The 18,070-nt window shown below is 48.4% G+C and overlaps 6 protein-coding genes and 1 non-coding gene across 7 annotated transcripts; 3 read left to right on the top strand and 4 right to left on the bottom strand.

Moving 5' to 3' along the window:
- Nucleotides 1-385: 385 nt before the first annotated feature.
- Nucleotides 386-530, bottom strand: LY89DRAFT_t21. The gene has a single exon. It is a non-coding gene; the product is annotated as a tRNA-Ile (tRNA).
- A 568-nt stretch (nt 531-1,098) lies between these two features.
- On the bottom strand, nt 1,099-2,898 carry LY89DRAFT_578582 (uncharacterized protein; the record flags this gene model as incomplete). Its single annotated transcript, XM_018208950.1, has 2 exons — nt 1,099-2,725; nt 2,867-2,898. The coding sequence occupies 2 exons, from the start codon at nt 2,896-2,898 to the stop codon at nt 1,099-1,101; spliced, it is 1,659 nt and encodes a 552-aa protein (XP_018074699.1).
- Nucleotides 2,899-5,169: 2,271 nt separating this feature from the next.
- On the top strand, nt 5,170-5,787 carry LY89DRAFT_730391 (uncharacterized protein; the record flags this gene model as incomplete). Its single annotated transcript, XM_018219470.1, has 1 exon — nt 5,170-5,787. One exon carries the CDS (start codon nt 5,170-5,172, stop codon nt 5,785-5,787), a length of 618 nt encoding a protein of 205 aa, XP_018074698.1.
- Nucleotides 5,788-8,240: 2,453 nt separating this feature from the next.
- On the top strand, nt 8,241-9,307 carry LY89DRAFT_441297 (uncharacterized protein). The gene has a single exon (XM_018207541.1). The coding sequence runs from the start codon at nt 8,399-8,401 to the stop codon at nt 9,161-9,163; it is 765 nt and encodes a 254-aa protein (XP_018074697.1). The 5' UTR covers nt 8,241-8,398; the 3' UTR covers nt 9,164-9,307.
- On the bottom strand, nt 9,308-10,471 carry LY89DRAFT_441296 (uncharacterized protein). The gene is made up of 4 exons (XM_018207540.1): nt 10,192-10,471; nt 9,957-10,041; nt 9,824-9,906; nt 9,308-9,774 (listed from the first exon to the last, which is right to left on the bottom strand). Exons 1-4 carry the CDS (start codon nt 10,283-10,285, stop codon nt 9,452-9,454), a joined length of 585 nt encoding a protein of 194 aa, XP_018074696.1. The 5' UTR covers nt 10,286-10,471; the 3' UTR covers nt 9,308-9,451.
- A 2,940-nt stretch (nt 10,472-13,411) lies between these two features.
- On the top strand, nt 13,412-16,083 carry LY89DRAFT_730388 (uncharacterized protein; the record flags this gene model as incomplete). Its single annotated transcript, XM_018219469.1, has 3 exons — nt 13,412-13,600; nt 13,657-13,694; nt 13,746-16,083. The coding sequence occupies 3 exons, from the start codon at nt 13,412-13,414 to the stop codon at nt 16,081-16,083; spliced, it is 2,565 nt and encodes an 854-aa protein (XP_018074695.1).
- Nucleotides 16,084-17,218: 1,135 nt separating this feature from the next.
- Nucleotides 17,219-17,695, bottom strand: LY89DRAFT_579487 (Clavaminate synthase-like protein; the record flags this gene model as incomplete). Its single annotated transcript, XM_018209005.1, has 1 exon — nt 17,219-17,695. A coding segment is annotated over one exon (477 nt), but the record flags the coding sequence as incomplete, so codon positions are not given.
- Nucleotides 17,696-18,070: the final 375 nt, after the last annotated feature.

Genomic DNA, 18,070 nt, shown 5'->3' with positions numbered 1-18,070 from the left:
CGTGTAGGGCGCGCTCTTTCAGGCACATCGTATAGTAGGATCTTCCTAACTGTGCTGTCTCCTAGGTGGTAGTAGCCCTGGAGCTGTTGCAGGCCTATTTTAGCGAATTTGAAGAGCCGGCGTATGCCCTCTTTGTGCTTGGTTCTGATCTCTGCACCTGGGAGACGTGGAGACATAGGTGGAGTGGTAAAAGGATCCATAATGGTGGAGTTGTTGATAGTTTAGTCCTAATGTGAAGAGTTTTAATTTCGAGGTTCTACAGCCTGAACGCACGGACTTTTGTCCCCATGTTCGTTATGTCCACGGAGAAGCAAAAACGAATAACAACACAACCGGATCTATGAAGCAAAATTTAAGCAAAAGAATTGTCAAAAATGTTAACTGCTGGAGACGGCTGGATTCGAATCAGCGATCCACAATTCAGTGCTACCGGAATACAGATCGATCCAGGCAGCTCAGTGCCATCCAGTTTTGGTCAACCTGTACCCAGCCGCTATCTATTGTGAGCTTTACCACTAAGCTACGTCCCCGTTTTTGATGACGAGGAAATGGTTCTTAAATTATATACGACAGGTATGATGGGGCCGGGAAGGAAAGGAGTAACTTCTTTTATTCGCTTGTAAGCGAAGGATGAGGTCTCTTACTACCACAGCTCCTGAACCGGAGGTTTAGTCTGAAGAAGAGGAGATGAAATTTTAGAACAGCTATTGTTTACATCATATCTGGAAGAAGCATAGAGGTAGGTGCTGCATGACATAGAACTTAGCACACGGGAAATAAATCCTCTCCAGCAAAGTCGATCTGAAGGACAAGATCACAAGTGTGTAGCAGTTCAACATTATTCATTTCCTCATACGTCCATCCTCTCTATGAACAATTTTTATGCTATTCATAATCGAGCATAGGCAAGTAACCTCACCACATAAAAGGGGTATCACAATGCCCGATCCCCAAACCCAATAACCAGGAGCCATTTTATGCAAGTCGCCATAGCCCATATATGCAAGCAAAAAACTTAGCAATTATAACATCATCGTACCTCCCAATAAATCGTCCCCCATAAGATGCAATAAACAGGAATAACGTCAGTGGGGAGTATCAACTCCCGGAAGTATTTTTGTGGATTTCACAACCAATGCACTGACAATCGTCACCACATGGACAATCGTCCTGTGAACCACAACAAGGCATTGGGATGTTTTGGATTTGGTTTCCGTGAATGGTGCAGCCGATACACTCGCAGTCGTCTCCGCAAGGACACTCTTGCATTGTACCACCGCAACCTTCGCCCGTGAATGGGTAGTTGACAAAAAGGAAGTTATCTGCTGACAGATTCTGGTCGTCTGCATTTCCAGATGTTGTACTTGAAGGTGTTTGAGCCGTAGGGGAAGCGACGGGATCAATATTCTGCCCTTGCGTTGCGTCATGCCCGTTGGTCCCGTCATGGATTGCTGGCTGCCCGTTACTGTACACTTCGCTCGACGCCTTTTCGATGGACATTGATGCGTAGGCAGACCGGACGTAGTCTTGCGTTGCATCATTGTAAGGATGTGCTGCACAACCAATACATTGGCAGGTGTCTCCACAGCTGCAAGTGTGTACCGTGTCCAGCGATGCGGGCATGATAGGTGTGTTAAATGGCATCTCATTCGGAGGTAGAGGAATTTCTCCTTGTGCATAATTCGATCGCATACCATCTCGCCATGCCGAGGGCTGTAATGGATTCTGCCACGATCCGTAGGATGGTGGATACGTAAAGATGGTGGGTTGAGATACGAATTGCTGATACATGACTGGATTGAAAGGTAGTCCGTTTTGTGGTAACGTCTGATGCGCAAGGTGAGGTGTGTTTTTGGCGGAAGTTCCATTTGACATTGTTTCTTCCTTGAATATCGGCTTGTCGGCTTTGGATCCACAGCACCCTCCTCCTTGAGTTTCGCGAGTTTCTGATATCGAGCTTGAACTTGAAGAATGACTATGTGTGCCTTGTTTCGGTGCACAGCAGGAGCCACCGTTCGAGATGACATTGCCATTGGGCCCACTTTTGGCTGGCTCCGTGTAGGACTGTTCGTTGGTGAACTTTCCAGAGTCACCGCTCTTAAATGTTACAGGTTTTGCCAGCGGACTCTCTATAACATGCTCCAGCCCGTTGTGATGCACACCATTGCTGTATCCATTCGTCGATGGCATATGGCCATTTGATCCATCGATACCATTGCGGTTAGGAGGTGGCTGCATTGGGACCATTCCAAATTGTGGTTGTATATTGGCATACTGTGGGGTGAAACCATATACCGGTGCGGGGTTGGCCATAGTATAGCCATTCGTGAATGTCGTTGGAACTGTTTGGGATCTTTGCTCAAATGGTTGTATGTTGACATGATTCATGTCCATCCGCTCGAGATTCGATGGATCGAAGGATTGCTTCCTGCTCGACGGAGGTCTGGAAGTCTTCTGGACCTTGAAGGACGGCTTGCTTGGAGATGGTAGATCTGATGTGCCATTCGCGGGTCGTGGAACTACTTGTGCAGCGCCCTGCGCTGGTGTACCACAATGACATGTTTGCTTCCTTGGTATGGCAGCAGTCACACTCCCACAACCACATGTCTGACCACGAGGATGGGGACATGCGCTCAACGGTCTGCCAGGCTTTCGTACAGGCACCATTAATCTTTCGTTCGCGTGTGTACATTTCGTTGATCGGTGCCCTCGTATACATGGCTCACTGTAAGTAAGCGGTTAACAAACACAGATCAAGATAGGTAGATGGGCGCCCAGCAGAGGAACACCACTTCTGCTACCATTCTGATATATATGAGGTTCATGTTGGCGCATGCGGCGGGGTCAGTATAAGAAAAGCACATACCAAGCCATCTTCAGTCCATTGATCAGAGGCATCTTTCCAGCAGTCGGCTCTTGCCGTAATGTTAGGCAGGTTGGCGGTCAATCGGTTGGATGCAGATAGACAGGCTTCACAAACGCTGAAAAGATCAAAAGCCTCGCCGTCCTTGGAGGACCTGGTCACTGCTTGCCCTCTGCCGACTTTCGACCTGGTCTGCTTGCACTCTTCCGAATTTCGACCTGCATGTACAGCCGCGACAAGACCCGGTACACTGGTGATTTGGCGACCAAACAAGGCGAATGAGAACGGCTCGAGCGTCTGGCGCTTCTCTGAGAGTTCTAGTTCCAGGATCGATCAACCAAATCGTACAGGTTGGGTTGGATTGGTGGTATTGGCAGCGTTTGGGGCCTCAGCCATAGGGTGAAGTTGGGTTTGAGTGAGTGTGAGGCATGAAGAAGAGGGGATTTGAGCTAATTATTTTGGGATGATGAGGGTCAGCATCAGATCAGTTGTCAGAAGCGGCGCACTCTTATTCACGTCGTTGAGGTGGTCCGCCGCTTCTTACCAGAGAATGACCGTGAATGCGCGCGTCCCGCTGGTTGGTGCTCTCAAGAGGAAGTTTCTTCGGGACCCCGCAATTAATCGCGGACATATATTGTCAAATGCAGCAAGAGCAGCAATGGCAGCCAGCTTTTTTCTTTTGCGGTCGGCGAGACTGGCTGGACTGGGAAGAATAATGGGATCATGGCCTGGTCAAGGTGGTGATGTTTGGTGGGGGAGAGTGAAGCATGGGAGAACATGAGCAAGTTATGGTTGGCCGAGGCCACTGGAAAGCACGTCCACTGCATCAAGTGCATGCACGACTACTGCAGCGTAGCGAGTCAAGGGGTCCCGAGCCACAGAAAATCCCCCGCCGAAGCCAAGGGGAGGACACCAAAAGGGTGCGCGCATCTGCTGGGGAGGGGAGGAAAGTCACCGCCGCCACCTACCTAATTGAGAGCGACGGCCAGCCTGACGATCCGACGCTGGAGAAGCTTATTCTATTTGCATCGTATCTACAGTACGCCGAGAGGAAGATTTGGGTGACGAGGATATAAATCTCTCCTTCGCCGCTCGCTCGATTACTCTACAACTCCGTCCTGTAACAGAGTGTTGGGTCGGGAATTTCGAAACGAGGCTGCAGGATCTCCTGGTTCCTGCACGGAAGACCAGGATGGCTTGTACTTAGTAGACCTCTTCCAGGATTGCTAATCAGTACCTAGGTAGTATTTTACCGACCTAACGGACGTTGGCTGGCTGTTGTCTCGTACGACGTGATTAAGAGCTCCCGACATCAAGTACCCTTTGAAAAGCCTGGACTCTGGAACGAAACAACCATCAACTTGGGACGAAGATCGACAAGCCAGATCTCAGCTCACGGATCTTCATCTCAATCTCTGGTTCCATCAAGAATCCATTCGGTCACTAATGGCGAGCCATCTCGAACTTCAGACCCGCACTAAAGGCATCAAAGCACCACATATCAAAGCACAACCTCGGCCGGACCAATGCATCGTCTCAAAACCTCAATGGGCGGTCACGCTCACCCATACGGTATCTGATCTCATCTCTCGCATCCCAAGGTTGACGCCTTCGAGAAGCAACAATGAGAGTTTCACTTCAAGCCCCAAAGTTTCTAGTATCCATCAAGGTTGAGACTAAAGGCTTGACACCGCCAGTCTTATGCCGAATCTCCCGAAGAGTCACACTTAGGCAAAACTCAAACCTTTCGACTGGCAAAACCTAGACGATCGACCAAACATGCCATGCCGTCTGTCTAGGATCGGATCACGTGATTCGCCCTCCTTTTCTATGACTGCTCCAGTTGACTCGGTTAGTAGCCGAGGAAGAAAGGGGTTGAAGGCAAATAGTTGTCAAAGCCGACATGATGCCAGTGGCTACGACCTTGCTACATTCTACTTCTCTCAAATTACTCCGCAAGTATGTTTTGTCATGCTGCACTCGTCGCCATCCAATACTACTAGCTATTTGATCTGAGACTCGTGCTCGCAATCAGATCGAGCGAGCTTACTTGGTTATAGTCAGAGCGACTTGGAAGTTTCCATGATTGTATCATCTCTGAGTCGATCCAGATCAGCCCACAATGTCTAGGACAAAATTCATAAGATATCTCCTTCTGTGTAACATTCACACCCACCTTTTACTTTACTCAGTATAAGAGACCCTTCTTTTATTCTTCCTGTTTGCCAATCTCCCTGCCTCTAAACAATCACGTTTTGTTTCTCGACCAACCTCCTCAACTGCAATCGCTTTCCACGAACGCACAGATGACAAAATACGACTACTTCGTCGACCCCAAAGGCATCAGCCGCAAACGTCACAAGTCCTCAGGTCGGGCCCGCCAAGAAGGCCCCTTCTCGCAACAAGAAGACTCGCAACATAGCAATTACGGATCCTCGAGACGGTCACAGGGCAGCGGAGGAATCACGCGAAGATCAGGAAGTCGACTTGAATCTCTATTCGTTGGTTCACAAGAGAAGGATATCAGTGCTGGTCGAAGAGCATCAGGAAGTCGACATGAATTTCTGTTCGCTGGTTCACCAGAAAGGGATATTGGAGCAGGGGGGAGAGCATCGGAATCTCACGTCCGCGAGTCTATGCTCGCTGCGCCGCTGCATAGGAGTGGTAGCCACGTGTCGGGATCGGGATCTCAGCGAGAGCGTGTCAGTACGCATGGTATAACCTTACCAGGTGGTAGCCAGCTGCTTCGTACTTCGCAGCGGATGCAGAGTGCAGCGGCAGTTTCGCAACAGAGAGCTTCGGAGATTGTTGCTTCTCAGATGAGAGCTTCTCAGATTAGAGACTCTCAGATTCGAGCTTCTCAAATTGCGGCTTCTCACATTAGAGCTTCTCAGATTAGAGACTCTCAGATTAGGGCCTCTTAAATGGCAGCTTCTCAGCATGCGGCTCAACGTACGGGTTCACTGGTCGCAGGTTTCTCTTCACAACAACGTCGCTCACGTCGAGAGGGAGAGTGATTTTGGGGATGTTTGATGAAGAGCGCGGAGTTGCGATATGAGAGTGTGTTGAGAGAGGAACGGAATTGCAGGGCTAGTGCTTGTAGTCATCAGGCTCTGGTCTGTCTGGCCAAGCCTGCGGGGTTTGAGAACAGGATCTGAGTGGAATGTAAGATAAGTGATGGTTCAATGGAGGTGGACTCGTCTTTGAAGAACATGAAGTACATCATAAATGAAGTATGGAAAGTGTGCTGCTTACTTTAGGACAACCGAAGAAACAGCCTGAGCTTTGTTGCACATCGAGAAATGTTGGCCAGTCATAAACATGGCGCTAATAGCTACATGCCGCACGGCAAAGGACATTCACGCACAAGAACATGCTTAGCAGAAACTCATCATTGACTGTTGCGGGTTGAGTGCTGAAAGTAAATTGTACATCTTGTCGATCAGTGTTAATCCTCATGAAAGAAAAATTCATTGCCTCTAATCCGATCTGAAACAGTTGACAGCACCCCAAGTCTTTGACAACAAAACAGCGATGTGTCAAAACATAATCCTACAAGCTTCGATCCATCCCAGCCATCAATCAACATTCCCCCTCCCAAGACTGTCACCCACAGGGTCATCCCAGAACCATTTGCATATTCTGCTCTGCTTGATGCCGTCTAATGAAGGAAGAAAAAGAAGAAGGGCGAGCCGAGTTTATATAGATCTCCGGATGCCGACGCTAAGCTGTATTAGATCTCGGACGACGGTGTTTGTTCATGAAGTGAATTGCTCTTTCTGCTATAGACGGTTTTTAGGTTGGTGAATTGGTCACAGGGTGCGAGAATGATTCACGCTGCGTGAACGATTCTCGTATTGTAAACGATTCACACAATCTGAACGATTCACGCAATGTTAATCATTCACGAAACGTAAATGTCCTCCGCATTGTGAAGGATTCACGCAAGTCCTTTTCTTCAGCTCTCCGTATAGTGTGATTCATTCAAGATGCTAGTACCCCCGAGATCTACAAATCGCCCCTCTATCAGCCACTGGAGGAGGTCATCGACAGGAAAGAAGCTTTCAAGCAGCATAACTGGTCGCGGGATTGCATGAGGCAAGAAAAGAGAAAGCTATAGATAATACGGGGAGAGGAGGGTAGTTTCGGTCTTGCCCATGCACACTATATGGTGAGCAAGAAAGAGGAAGGTGTTATTGTTGTCAACTTACATTATTTTGTTGTCAATTTATACTGTTTGTTGTCAAGCCGTCATCAACCAACTTTCACGGTCATATATGACCTTTGCGAATATTCGCAAAAGTTTGTGCAGATGTCAGATACCATTGCGAAAAACGCTACTTTGGGGATCCAGGCCCTGGGCACCCGGATGATATGGTAGTCAGAAGTCGGAGGAGTTTGAAGAGAAGAAAGACGAAAAGGGAAATATAGCCGAGTATATATAGTATGGGAGATAATGGATCGTTGGTGCTGACTTGAAAAACGATGTCATAGGGGTCATGATGAGTCGCCTGACTTTGGTGAATTGATAGCCTTGCTATCCTTTCTGGATTGGACGTGCCTTTTTCTTTTCGCGAAAATGTCTCAATGACTACTTTACGCGTCCTGTTTAACAAATGACAAAACCATGAAACCTTCCCAATGGATCTCAAACTATCCTAGGTCAATATTCCACCTGCTTCTGTATGCTTTGTCTCATTTGAAGAGTAGATGCATGTTCAATCTGAAAGAGCAAGCAACAAGGTCATTTGTGTGTGTATATGTGTGTATTTGAATGTACCATCTCTTTAGCCGGATGAGCGCAGCGCCGTTGTTGTACTGGGTGTGATTCATTTGTTACAGAGCCATAGATGGCTCACGTTTATACACTGAGATGAGTTGAGATGTTAAGATCATATGCGTAATAATACCACAGAGTTTACTTTTCTCGTACTTCAAAATGAGTACATGTGAGGCTGTTGGGCTTTCATGCGTTAAATTAAGGGGCTCTGCAGCAAGCTACAAGCAAAGAATAAAACTACTCCTGAGAAGCAAAGCAATATAAACAAAAGCACAAATACACTTGTATCACCACTGCCAAGGAGCCAATGGCCGGATTCATGGAATCCATTCGCCCCCAATGATTCACCCCACAGCCACATGGCATGACAAAATCTCGGTGACACACTACAATCACCACACGCAACAAAACTCAACGGCCAAGGGGTAAGAAAAAGCATCAAAAAGAACAAAAGAAGATCGGACGTCGAAGTTGCGACACGAACGCCTCGCCAAGAATCCAAGACGAACCCTGATCGATACCGACCCCACCGCCGGCACTCCCTTCCTTCTGAACCCCAAAGGCCACTGCAAGCATCCAGTTCCGTCTCAAGCCACAACAAGCCTTCATCCGAAACGGCATCCACACGCCCGAAACCCTGCAGCGGAGCCACCGAGAAAAAAAAGGCAACCTGAACAAAACGCAGACTCACCACATTATTCGCGAAAGCACACGAAAATCCCTTCACGTGATATCAACCCTCCCCAAACACCACAATGCCAGAATCAGACACCGAAGAAACCCTAGACCTGTTCACCGAGCCGTCAGACTACTATCCCCCGTCCCCGAAACCCACCACGCAAACACACACCTTGCTCTCGGGCCGGGTACTGAAGCTGAGACTCGTGGGCCACAATCCGTTGTGGGGACACCATCTGTGGCAAGCGGGCCGGATCGTGTCTACGTACCTAGAGCGAAATCCGGGGTTGATTGAGGGGAAGACGGTGTTGGAACTCGGGGCTGGGGCAGGGTTGCCGAGTCTGGTGTGTGCGGGGTTGGGGGCGAGACGGGTGGTGGTGACTGATTATCCGGATGTGGAGTTGGTGGAGAATTTGAGGGTTAACGTTGATGCGTTCTATGATGAGGAGGAAGGGAAGAAGAGGAAGATGGTTGTTGAGGGGTATTGTTGGGGGAATGATACGAGGGAGTTGTTGGCGCATTTACCGGCTGGGGAAGTGGGATTTGAGGTTTTGATCTTGGCGGATTTGTTGTTTAATCATTCGGAGCATGGGAAGTTGGTTGATACAGTTAGGCAGACGTTGAGGAAGGATAAGAAGGCGAAGGCGTTGGTGTTTTTTACGCCGTATAGGCCGTGGTTGTTTGAGAAGGATATGGCGTTCTTTGAGTTGGTGAAGGAGGAGGGGTTCGAGGTTGAGAAGGTGCTGGAGGAGAAGATGGACAAGGTTATGTTCGAGGAAGATAGAGGTGATGAGGAGTTGAGAAGGACGGTATTCGGATATGTGGTTAGGTGGAAATTATAGGAGGATGAGAAAATCATTTCTGAAAGTCGGAGACGCCCTCAAAGGATAACCAAGTGCGAAATGACGCTTAATCCTGATATGAGGTTAAAAAAAGGTCGGGAGATTCTCACACCAGATGGCCTGAAGCTCTTTGAGGCTCATCTTGAGATAAGAAGGAGTAGTAAGAGCATCAAAAAGTCAATTTTTTTCTTGGAATGCAAAGATCAGCGCTTATAATCATAATCCCATGCTCATTGCTATGCTCAGACACGCAACATCAATACACTCCACCTCCCACAATATCATCACTCAAGCATTGTCTTGCTTCTTCTCCAAGGCCCTCTTCTTCTCTCTTTCAGCCTCTCTTTTCTGGAATGGTTGCAAGTCCAAAGCAACAGGATTTCCCATCCATGTGGCTCTCTGCGTATGATCTCTGTATTCATCTTCATGCGCTCCCGTCTCAGGATCAACACAATTTGGGTGTATAAGCGCACTTAGAGGTCCCCGATTGATTACCAGCCATGGAATGAAAGCTCCGAATTGGGCGGGCGTGAAGAGGTTGACTTCGAACATAGCTAGTGGATGAGGGCCTATTGGTTCTTCCCAGAATCTATAGATACGAAGCTCAGGAACTAGTATAATATGTTAGCGAGGTAAAAGTAAGAAAAAGGGGGACCAGACATTCTAAGCGAATTCTCTTCCAGAGATCCTTTGCGAATTGTAGTTGGGTTGGGTTTTTGTGGAAGTAGTAAATGTGGATATCACTGGCGATATATCAGCTTCCGTCTCTTTAGGGGTCAGTAGGCTTACTTACAATCCTCCTCGGATGCCATTATCAAGAGGATCCGTGAACCTCTCGTAGCTCTTGCTTAGGACACCCGTTTGGTGGTTGAGATAACCTCAATTTCCGGTTAGCACCAGTAGTCTGAAGCACGTATATCCAGTACGAAAGAGCTGAAGGTTGACGACCGTCTAATCAGGACTAGACTACAACTTTGTGGTAGATTGAACGACATAAATGACTTCTGAAATCTGATGCCTTTACTCACTTTTGCCATCCGCAGCCTTCTCATCTGGGAGAGGAGAGGCATTCTCGTAACCTTTCAAAGGCGATTCATAGGTGTCTCTTGAGGGATCTGCCATATTTTGATAAATGTAATGTGTTTGATGATCTTTATTTTCTCGGAGAATAGTAAATCGAGGATCAGTCCTGCTTTTGTACGATATGTCGCAATTTAAAGAAATCTGATGTTTCACGAGGCTGAGATTGAATGGTGGGGTAGCTTTTAGGGGTGGGCGGCCGCTTTCCGCTGTAGATCCGCCACTGCCATAAATGGTTAAAGGGTTGACTTCACCTCCTCTTGATTCGTCAGCCTTTCTTTAACTTTTACGTTTGCATTTATCAGCGCATGTTGTGCACAAAGGCATCTCCGTCAGCCACAAAGATTGTTTTGAAATGTTTTGAAATCAACAACAAATCGGGTCGAAACCGGCCCCGGTCTTCAGATCCGAACATATGGTTCCGAACGAAGAATTGTCGAAGAGATCAACGAAGAGAGCTAGCTTGGATACGGCATCCAAGCCACTGGCCAAAAGCCCCTCCGACAAGCTACCATTCAATCAGAATTTCTCTGTCCAACGATATAGTGCGTCTATGGCAAGGATACTACCAGTCTCCAAGTTCGGCGAGTGCCCATTATCCTGTAAATGATGCACGTACTAACCGTAATTCAGATATCCTGCGTCAGCCATAAAAAGACTCCTAAAAGAAAAGCAAAATGGCTTGCACCACAAACCGCTTTGGATACACTTCTTGATGCACTTAACAACGTTTTTGTCTTCCCATAGAAGCCATGGCTAGGATCCCAGCCAGGAGAGAAAAAGTTGCCAACTGCCGGAAGCACTCTCGGACAGACACAGAGCCGAACAAAGTTCCTTATCTCGAGCCTTACGACAGCCGACTGTCTGATCTCACCGCAATATACCCCAAAGAGTACTGGAAAATGCCCAACAAGATATGGCTCTGCCCCTTGTATATCGCCGCCGGCTCTCGCAGAGTACAGGGCATGTGGAGAACTCCGTGCCAAGCGCAACCTTTGTGTGAATGTGTCCCAGTACCAATATTGGGTGAGGCTTTAAGGCATCGGTAATGTCCTTGCCGGGGAAACTTCCATATTGCGCAAGCCATTCCCTTTCAACCTTGCTGAGGATCATTTCAGGCCTGGTTTCAACCCCCAATTCTTGTTTCTTCTTCTGGAACTCAACAGTTTGAGAATTCCATGTTCTCCGGGGCTGTCTTCCTAGCACTCCTGTGCTTGATTGATTCTAGGATTGCATATGCGTAAGTGCATGCTCCTGTTGTGCCATTGCACTGTGGCCGAAGCCACGAGGAACTTGCCATCAGATATCAACTGTGCAAATCCTAGTTGGATTGATAGGCAGTGTGAGACATGAGATAAGCTTATGGGCATCAAAAACCTTCTGGCTAGGGCTACTAAATCAGAGAGCTTTGTACTATTTATGTCCCACGACTACGGGTAATTTGTAAGGTTCTTGGTAATGCGAGGCTGGGGAGGCTGCACAGTAAGGGCTCGTCATATACGACGGACACCGAGGCAAAGAATGTCCCCACTATGTGCTCGAAGTCAGAGAGCTTACCGATACTTGACGCAATGTTGCTGGACCGGCTCGCAAACGAGCAAATAAGCAATGGCCATTTTATTCTCCTCAATTAATATGCGACTCGACGATCGATATCAAGATGCAAGGGTGGTGGGAAGACCTCTTCCAGCCTTACCAATTGGAAGCTTGGCTACGAGCGTGCATTGTTTTCTCCGCAGGCTACTGGGGAGCCGCTTGGAGATGGCTTCCGGTCGTAAGGCACCTAATCAGCGTCCTCGAATCACCCAAGCGGTGCAAATCACTCACTCACACTCCTCGGCGACCCAAGTGCAAGTGCTGCCCCTCGTAATATATTTCCAAAACATGCACCGTCTCCTCGATGGCGTTTATTGGACGGCTGCCATTCGACGTTGGGTGCGCCCTACGGCCTTGCCGGCGCCTCGCTTCTTCGGGCGAGAGTAGCATGCTGCCCATCTCGCATCTCAAGCACTGCTGCGACCGACACCAAGCTTGCGAACGGGCATGCATGGAAGCTCGAGTCGAACTTGCGTCTGAGGACTTCAGACTTCATGACCAGAGGGACTTCTGGATCCGAGTCAGTCAAGGAGTGGCCCGAAAGTGCTGATACAGTAGAATACGCGGCACGCAGGCAGGCAGGGACCAATCCGCATCCCCCTTCCCCTCCCCTCCACGGAGCAAATGAGAAGCCAATCTCGCAGGGTGCTGGTAGGCGAATCACCACGACCCGAATTGAGACAGCGAAAGCGGTGTTGAGATTGGGAACTGTTGAAGACCCCACGAAACACCCCAACTTGACGAAGTACCGTAAGCCACGCAATTGTTCTTTTGGTCGATGATTCGAAGATGTCAGTCGATATCAGGACGGAGTAAGTACATTATTCCTGGATCGGCTTTGGCCATGTCACGAATTGGATCTTGGGGTCATTATTTCTTGGGGGCTTCACTCACCGAGCGGGCAGGGGAGCTCTCGCGGGGCCACCAAACGGAGACGCAGGGGCCGCCGCAGCTCTCCCTCTCCTCTCCCTCTCAGTGATCTCACAGGGCTGATGCAGTCACCCAAAGCTCTCGGTTCTAGGACCAGAGCTTCTATCTATCTCGTTTCTCCTCCACCACTAAGCCACCGATTACTCCACGCGCCGTATTCTGCGTACACGTGCGACTCGCAGTCTTCCTCGCTCTCCTTCCCTTACTCCGCCATCTTCTTGCTCAATCATTATCAGACATATGTATGTGTGCCCTTCGGCAGTTCTGAGGCTTGGCCCTCCCACGTTGAACCCCTGACGGATGCATCGACTCCAATGTCTTTCGATCGCTGCACCTCAATGCGCTAGCCAAGCAAGTATTTCGGGAGGACCGACACAGACGACCTGCTAGCGAATTCGTCAATTCTTAACCTCGACTCATCTTGAAAACATATCAACTTATCAAGACCGCGTCCGCGAAGTGCTCGCCATGCATCCTTCGTGTACTCTGTCAGGGTTGCATCTTAATGATCCTCCTTCCTTCGTTGCCTCTGCGACTCGCCTCTATCTTGCATCGATGGTCACCTTGGCGTGTCACGAGACTTGTGCTGTTGACCTCCACCTCTGAGTTGTATCAGTACAAGTACAACCACGAATTGGCATCATGTATTCCGACCGCCCTGTCGGGCGTCATCCTTCTTTACCAGAGCACCTTAGTCGATACCCCTCTATCTCGCCACAAAACCTCCCGACTGAGCTTATTCGGCGCACATCTTCAGACGACGATGGCAGATCAGCAAAGCGACCTCGAGCAAGCAAGCCCAAAGTGAAGAGCGGGTGTATTACATGCAAGGTCTTCTTCCTACCTCACTGGATACTGGATTGCCTGAAGACTAACCACTTGAATAGGCCCGTCGTGTAAAGTGTGACGAGTTGAAGCCTGCTTGGTATGTCCTGTTCGTTCTTTCATATAGCTAATATCATGCTGATAATCACAGTCTTCGCTGCCAGAAGTTCGGACGAGTATGTGATGGCTACCTCCCGGAGCCTTCGCAATCCAGGGGACTTATTCAACTGCAACCTCGCATACCTTCGGTGACCCTGTACGGTCCAAATACAGCTATACATACGACCGAGGAAGAAAGTCGATACTTCCAGACGTTCTCTGAGCATACGGCGTACGAACTTTCAGGCTACTTCGACTCAGCTTTCTGGACCCGCATTGTTCTCCAAGAGAGTCATAATGTCCCAGCAATTCGCCACGCTGTTGTTGCGTTGGGTGCACTTACCAAAAGTCTTGAGACTGCTCCGGGTCCTGGCTTGAAAGTGAATGTCATTCAAGCTACAAATGCAAGACATCATGAACACGCTGTCCTTTCTCATCTTAGAGCAATCCAAGAGCTGAATCAGTACATATCCTCCGAAAAGTCGCCACAGCTCCGCTATGCTCTCATCTCCTGTCTACTTTTTGTTTGCTTTGAGACTTTTCAAGGAAGCTACGCCTCGAGTGTCCAGCAGACATATGGAGGTCTTAAGATACTCAGGAGCTACTACATGGGCAGGCCAGGCTCTCGTCCCTGGATCCCTCGCCGCACAATACCAGAGTCATCTAGACCTAGGGGGCAACCAATTGCTGCCGCGAAAATCTTACAAACTCGAGAAGGATGTGACAACATCTCAAAGGAGAGATCAATAGTTCGACACGTGGAAGAATATCTTGAGAATGAAAACGCTCCGGACATGGCTTCGGGGGGAAAGATTGCAACATACGACACAGAGCCACACATTCTAATGTCTCCCGTGTATGCGGTCTACGATCCTCGAGCGAAACATGTTGATATTCCAGGCATGAGGACTTCTGACTTTAGGAAAGACGAACACAGCGCTCAGGATCACTACTCTAATAATCAATCTTCGAGGTCTCGCTCCGCCGAGAGCCCATCCTCCACCCAACATCTCGCAAAGCAATCGCATAGACCGCAGCTTACACTGCAACAAGCATCGTCGTCCACTGTATCTAGTGTGGTTTCAACGCCTACGCCACATACTCCGCTATCAACAGGAGCACCTAGCCCCTCTCCCTCGTCAGCTTCTTCGACACAGGTCATCTCGGCGAATCGTAAACGACCACTGGCATCTCGAAGTCCGACGCCTAACCCTCTCCATAATGACCTTACCATCGAAGAGATACTCATCCAGTCTTTTGTTAGACTCGACGGCCAGGGTCTTTTCTTCGGTATGACCCCAGGCATACCACCACTGATCTGGGATATTCATAAAGTGTGGCATCTTCCGATACCTGCTTCATTTCCTGACTTTCCTGCCGCTCAACAGTGCTGGGATTTCCTCATGGACAGAGCCCTACAATTCTACCGACGCACGCTCTTCAATCGAGCTTATGCGCCTGCAGCCAGCGATTCCCCAGAAAGAATAACAAGCCAGTACACAGAATACATCCAACAACTCTCCGCTTTTGACAAAGCCTTCAAGCCGATCTTAGACCAAGCAATAGATGCAGAAGGAACGGTAAATAATGCATCGGCGCTCGTGCTGTCATTGTACCAGAGATGTACGCGGATTATCTTGGCTACAATTCAGTCGGATTCTGAAATGCTCTATGATGCTTTCCTCCCGGAGTTTCAATACATTACACGAATCTGTTCGCGCCTAGTAGCGTGCCAAGATCCGCTTCAGCTGCCGAAGAACAGACGCTTCAGCTTCGATACGGGTATTATCCCACCTCTTCATGTGGTTGCGACTAAGTGTCGAGACCCGATCGTTCGCCGCGAAGCGATTGAGATTCTCTTCTCAAGTCCAAGGCAGGAAGGGATGTGGGATGGAGTTTTGACCGCAAGGATAGGACGATGGATAGCACAGTGCGAAGAAGAGGGTCTCCCACCTCCACCTATACCGTCAGAGAAAGAGAACGGCCAACAAAAACAAGGCTCCAGAAGCCAAGAGATGCAATCGAGTTATCCCAGTCCACCACACATGGCAGGCGAAGGCTGGGAGAACGTGAGGAGAATCTCCGAAGTGGTGATGAGTGAATATATAGGGCGGGGAATCACTGAATACGGACCCGCAGCCGAAGGTGGCAAGTTGTTGAACTCTGCTGGTATCAGAGGACAGATTGCGCCTAGGAAACAAAGCACGGCGGAAGATAAACCGCCAGAAAGACCGATGTCTAAGGACTGGATTGTGCCAGAGGAAAATCGACTCCAGTTAATGGTGGTGGATTTCCATATGCCGGATCGGTACATAAGGGTCAAGTGCCAGAGGGTACTTTTGAGCAAAGGCGGGACGAAAGTGGAGCGAGAAACAGTCATTGCATGGTGAGACTTGGATCCAACCAACTAGAAGACATTCAATACATGAGCAAAGATGGGAGAATTACATGAGGAAAATGGTGTATCAACAGGACATTCACTGTATGGCAAGAATGTGGAGTTTTGGAGTCTTGGTTGTATAGTACTATACCACTCAGCATACGACTGAGCAAGAATGACATTTTGGTCCTGAGAGAAATAACCTCGGATGATTTGCGTGAGAATGAAGATTTGTGAGTCCTTAGTGCCTACCTTGAACTAGTATATAGCTAGGAGTGTGGACCTTCAGCCCGACGTTGTGTGTACTAAATATGACATTTAAATATGAGAAGCGTTACCGACATTGAAGTAAGCATGATTTTATGTAAATTTAAACCCTTGCTTGGCTATCTGATGGATACTCTACCGCTGATGAAACTGGAAGATACTTGAAAGATTTAACAATTACTAAAAGCCTAGTCCTCAAGAAAGAACATGAAGAAGTCTTTCCATTGTACAACCCGCGAAGAATAGTTAAGTACTTTACCAGCGCTAAAGTCAGTATCTAAGGACGGACAATTGGATGTTTTGTTGTACATCGCATTGAAGAAAATTTACTTCAATGAAGTAAACAATGAAATAAAGTCCACTTAAGTTAAGTAGAGTCTACTTTATGTAAACTTCTTAAGATTTCTTACCACTAATAGAGTCAGTCTACTTGAGTAAGTAATGGAAGATTATCAAGTCTATTTAAATGAACACCTGCCTGCCTATAGACTCTTTGAGCCTTGCTTTTTTGTTTGTGGCATATCACGTTTGGCAAAGGATTTTTTGAGTGGGGTCTATTCAACTGGAGTAGACCTACTTAAATGGAGTTTAATTGAATAGACCTCTATAGGCTTTTGGAGCTTTGTTATATTATTTGTTATACATTGCAGTCAATAGAGTCTATTCAAGTATGGTCTATTTGAACCAAGCTATGTAAACTCTTGATAGAAACTGTTGTGTCTCAGGATATCAAGACGACAGAACTTCCCACCTCTTGATACATATATATCACTAGCTCATTGCCAACTGTAATAATCTAATATCACTCAAGGTAAGATCTGGCACGCAACACTCTTTTCAGTCGTCCCTAGAGCCAATATATAATTCGAGGTAATCCATCATCGAAACCACCAGTTCACAGAAGCATTAACACCCTCTGCCTCGCTCTTGACACTATGCCACCAACCCCTCGGTATAAACAGCGCATCTCCCGCCTCAACCAACCCCTCAAACCCCCCATCACCACCCCCCTCCCCCCAAACAGCCCTCTCAAGCTCTCCCCTCTCCGGACCCTCCATCATCTCATCCCCTCTCAAACTACCCTCCCCACTCCGCCCAATCCTCATCTGCACCGCCCTAAAAATCTCCATCCCAATCCTAGGCGAAAACAACCGAACCCGTTTCCTGCTCGCTAACTGAACGAAGAGGTTCGGGTTGGGGTCTTTGTGGAGAGGTGTATAGGTAGGTGGGATGCCCATCCAGAGGTTGGCGTCGTAGATATCGCCTTTTCCTGCTTCGGTGACGAGACGTGGGGTGGGGAGATCGGCTTGCAGGGCTAAGGGGAGGTCTGCGAGTTGGGCTTGCGCGATGTAGAGGGTTGGGTGGAGGGGAGGGGGGAGGGTGATGGCTGTTAGGAAGATGGCGAGGGGTGCGTTGAAGCGGTGGAAGGTGGAGTCTGGTGAGGATTTCGTTGTTTCGTTTAGGAATGAGAGTAGATTGTTGACTTCTGCTCGGGAAGTGGCTTCGTGTGGTTTCGTGGGAGGACTGTGGTATTCGTAGGGGAGAATGGTGTCGGCGAATGGTGAGAGGTATTCGAGATTTATGCCTCGTTCAGATGTGTCTGATCGACCCTCAAGAGTACTACTCTGGCCTGTGAACCATTTGTTCCCTGCTGGGAGGGAATGTTCAGAGGTGGTCCCATTGCTTATGAGCAGAGGCTTCTCCGGTCTGAAGGCATTCTTTCGAAAAGC

This window comes from Mollisia scopiformis (genome assembly GCF_001500285.1).
Source record: "Mollisia scopiformis unplaced genomic scaffold LY89scaffold_6, whole genome shotgun sequence".
Classification (NCBI taxonomy): Eukaryota; Fungi; Ascomycota; class Leotiomycetes; order Helotiales; family Mollisiaceae; genus Mollisia; species Mollisia scopiformis.
This window is presented reverse-complemented; position numbering and strand designations above follow the sequence as displayed.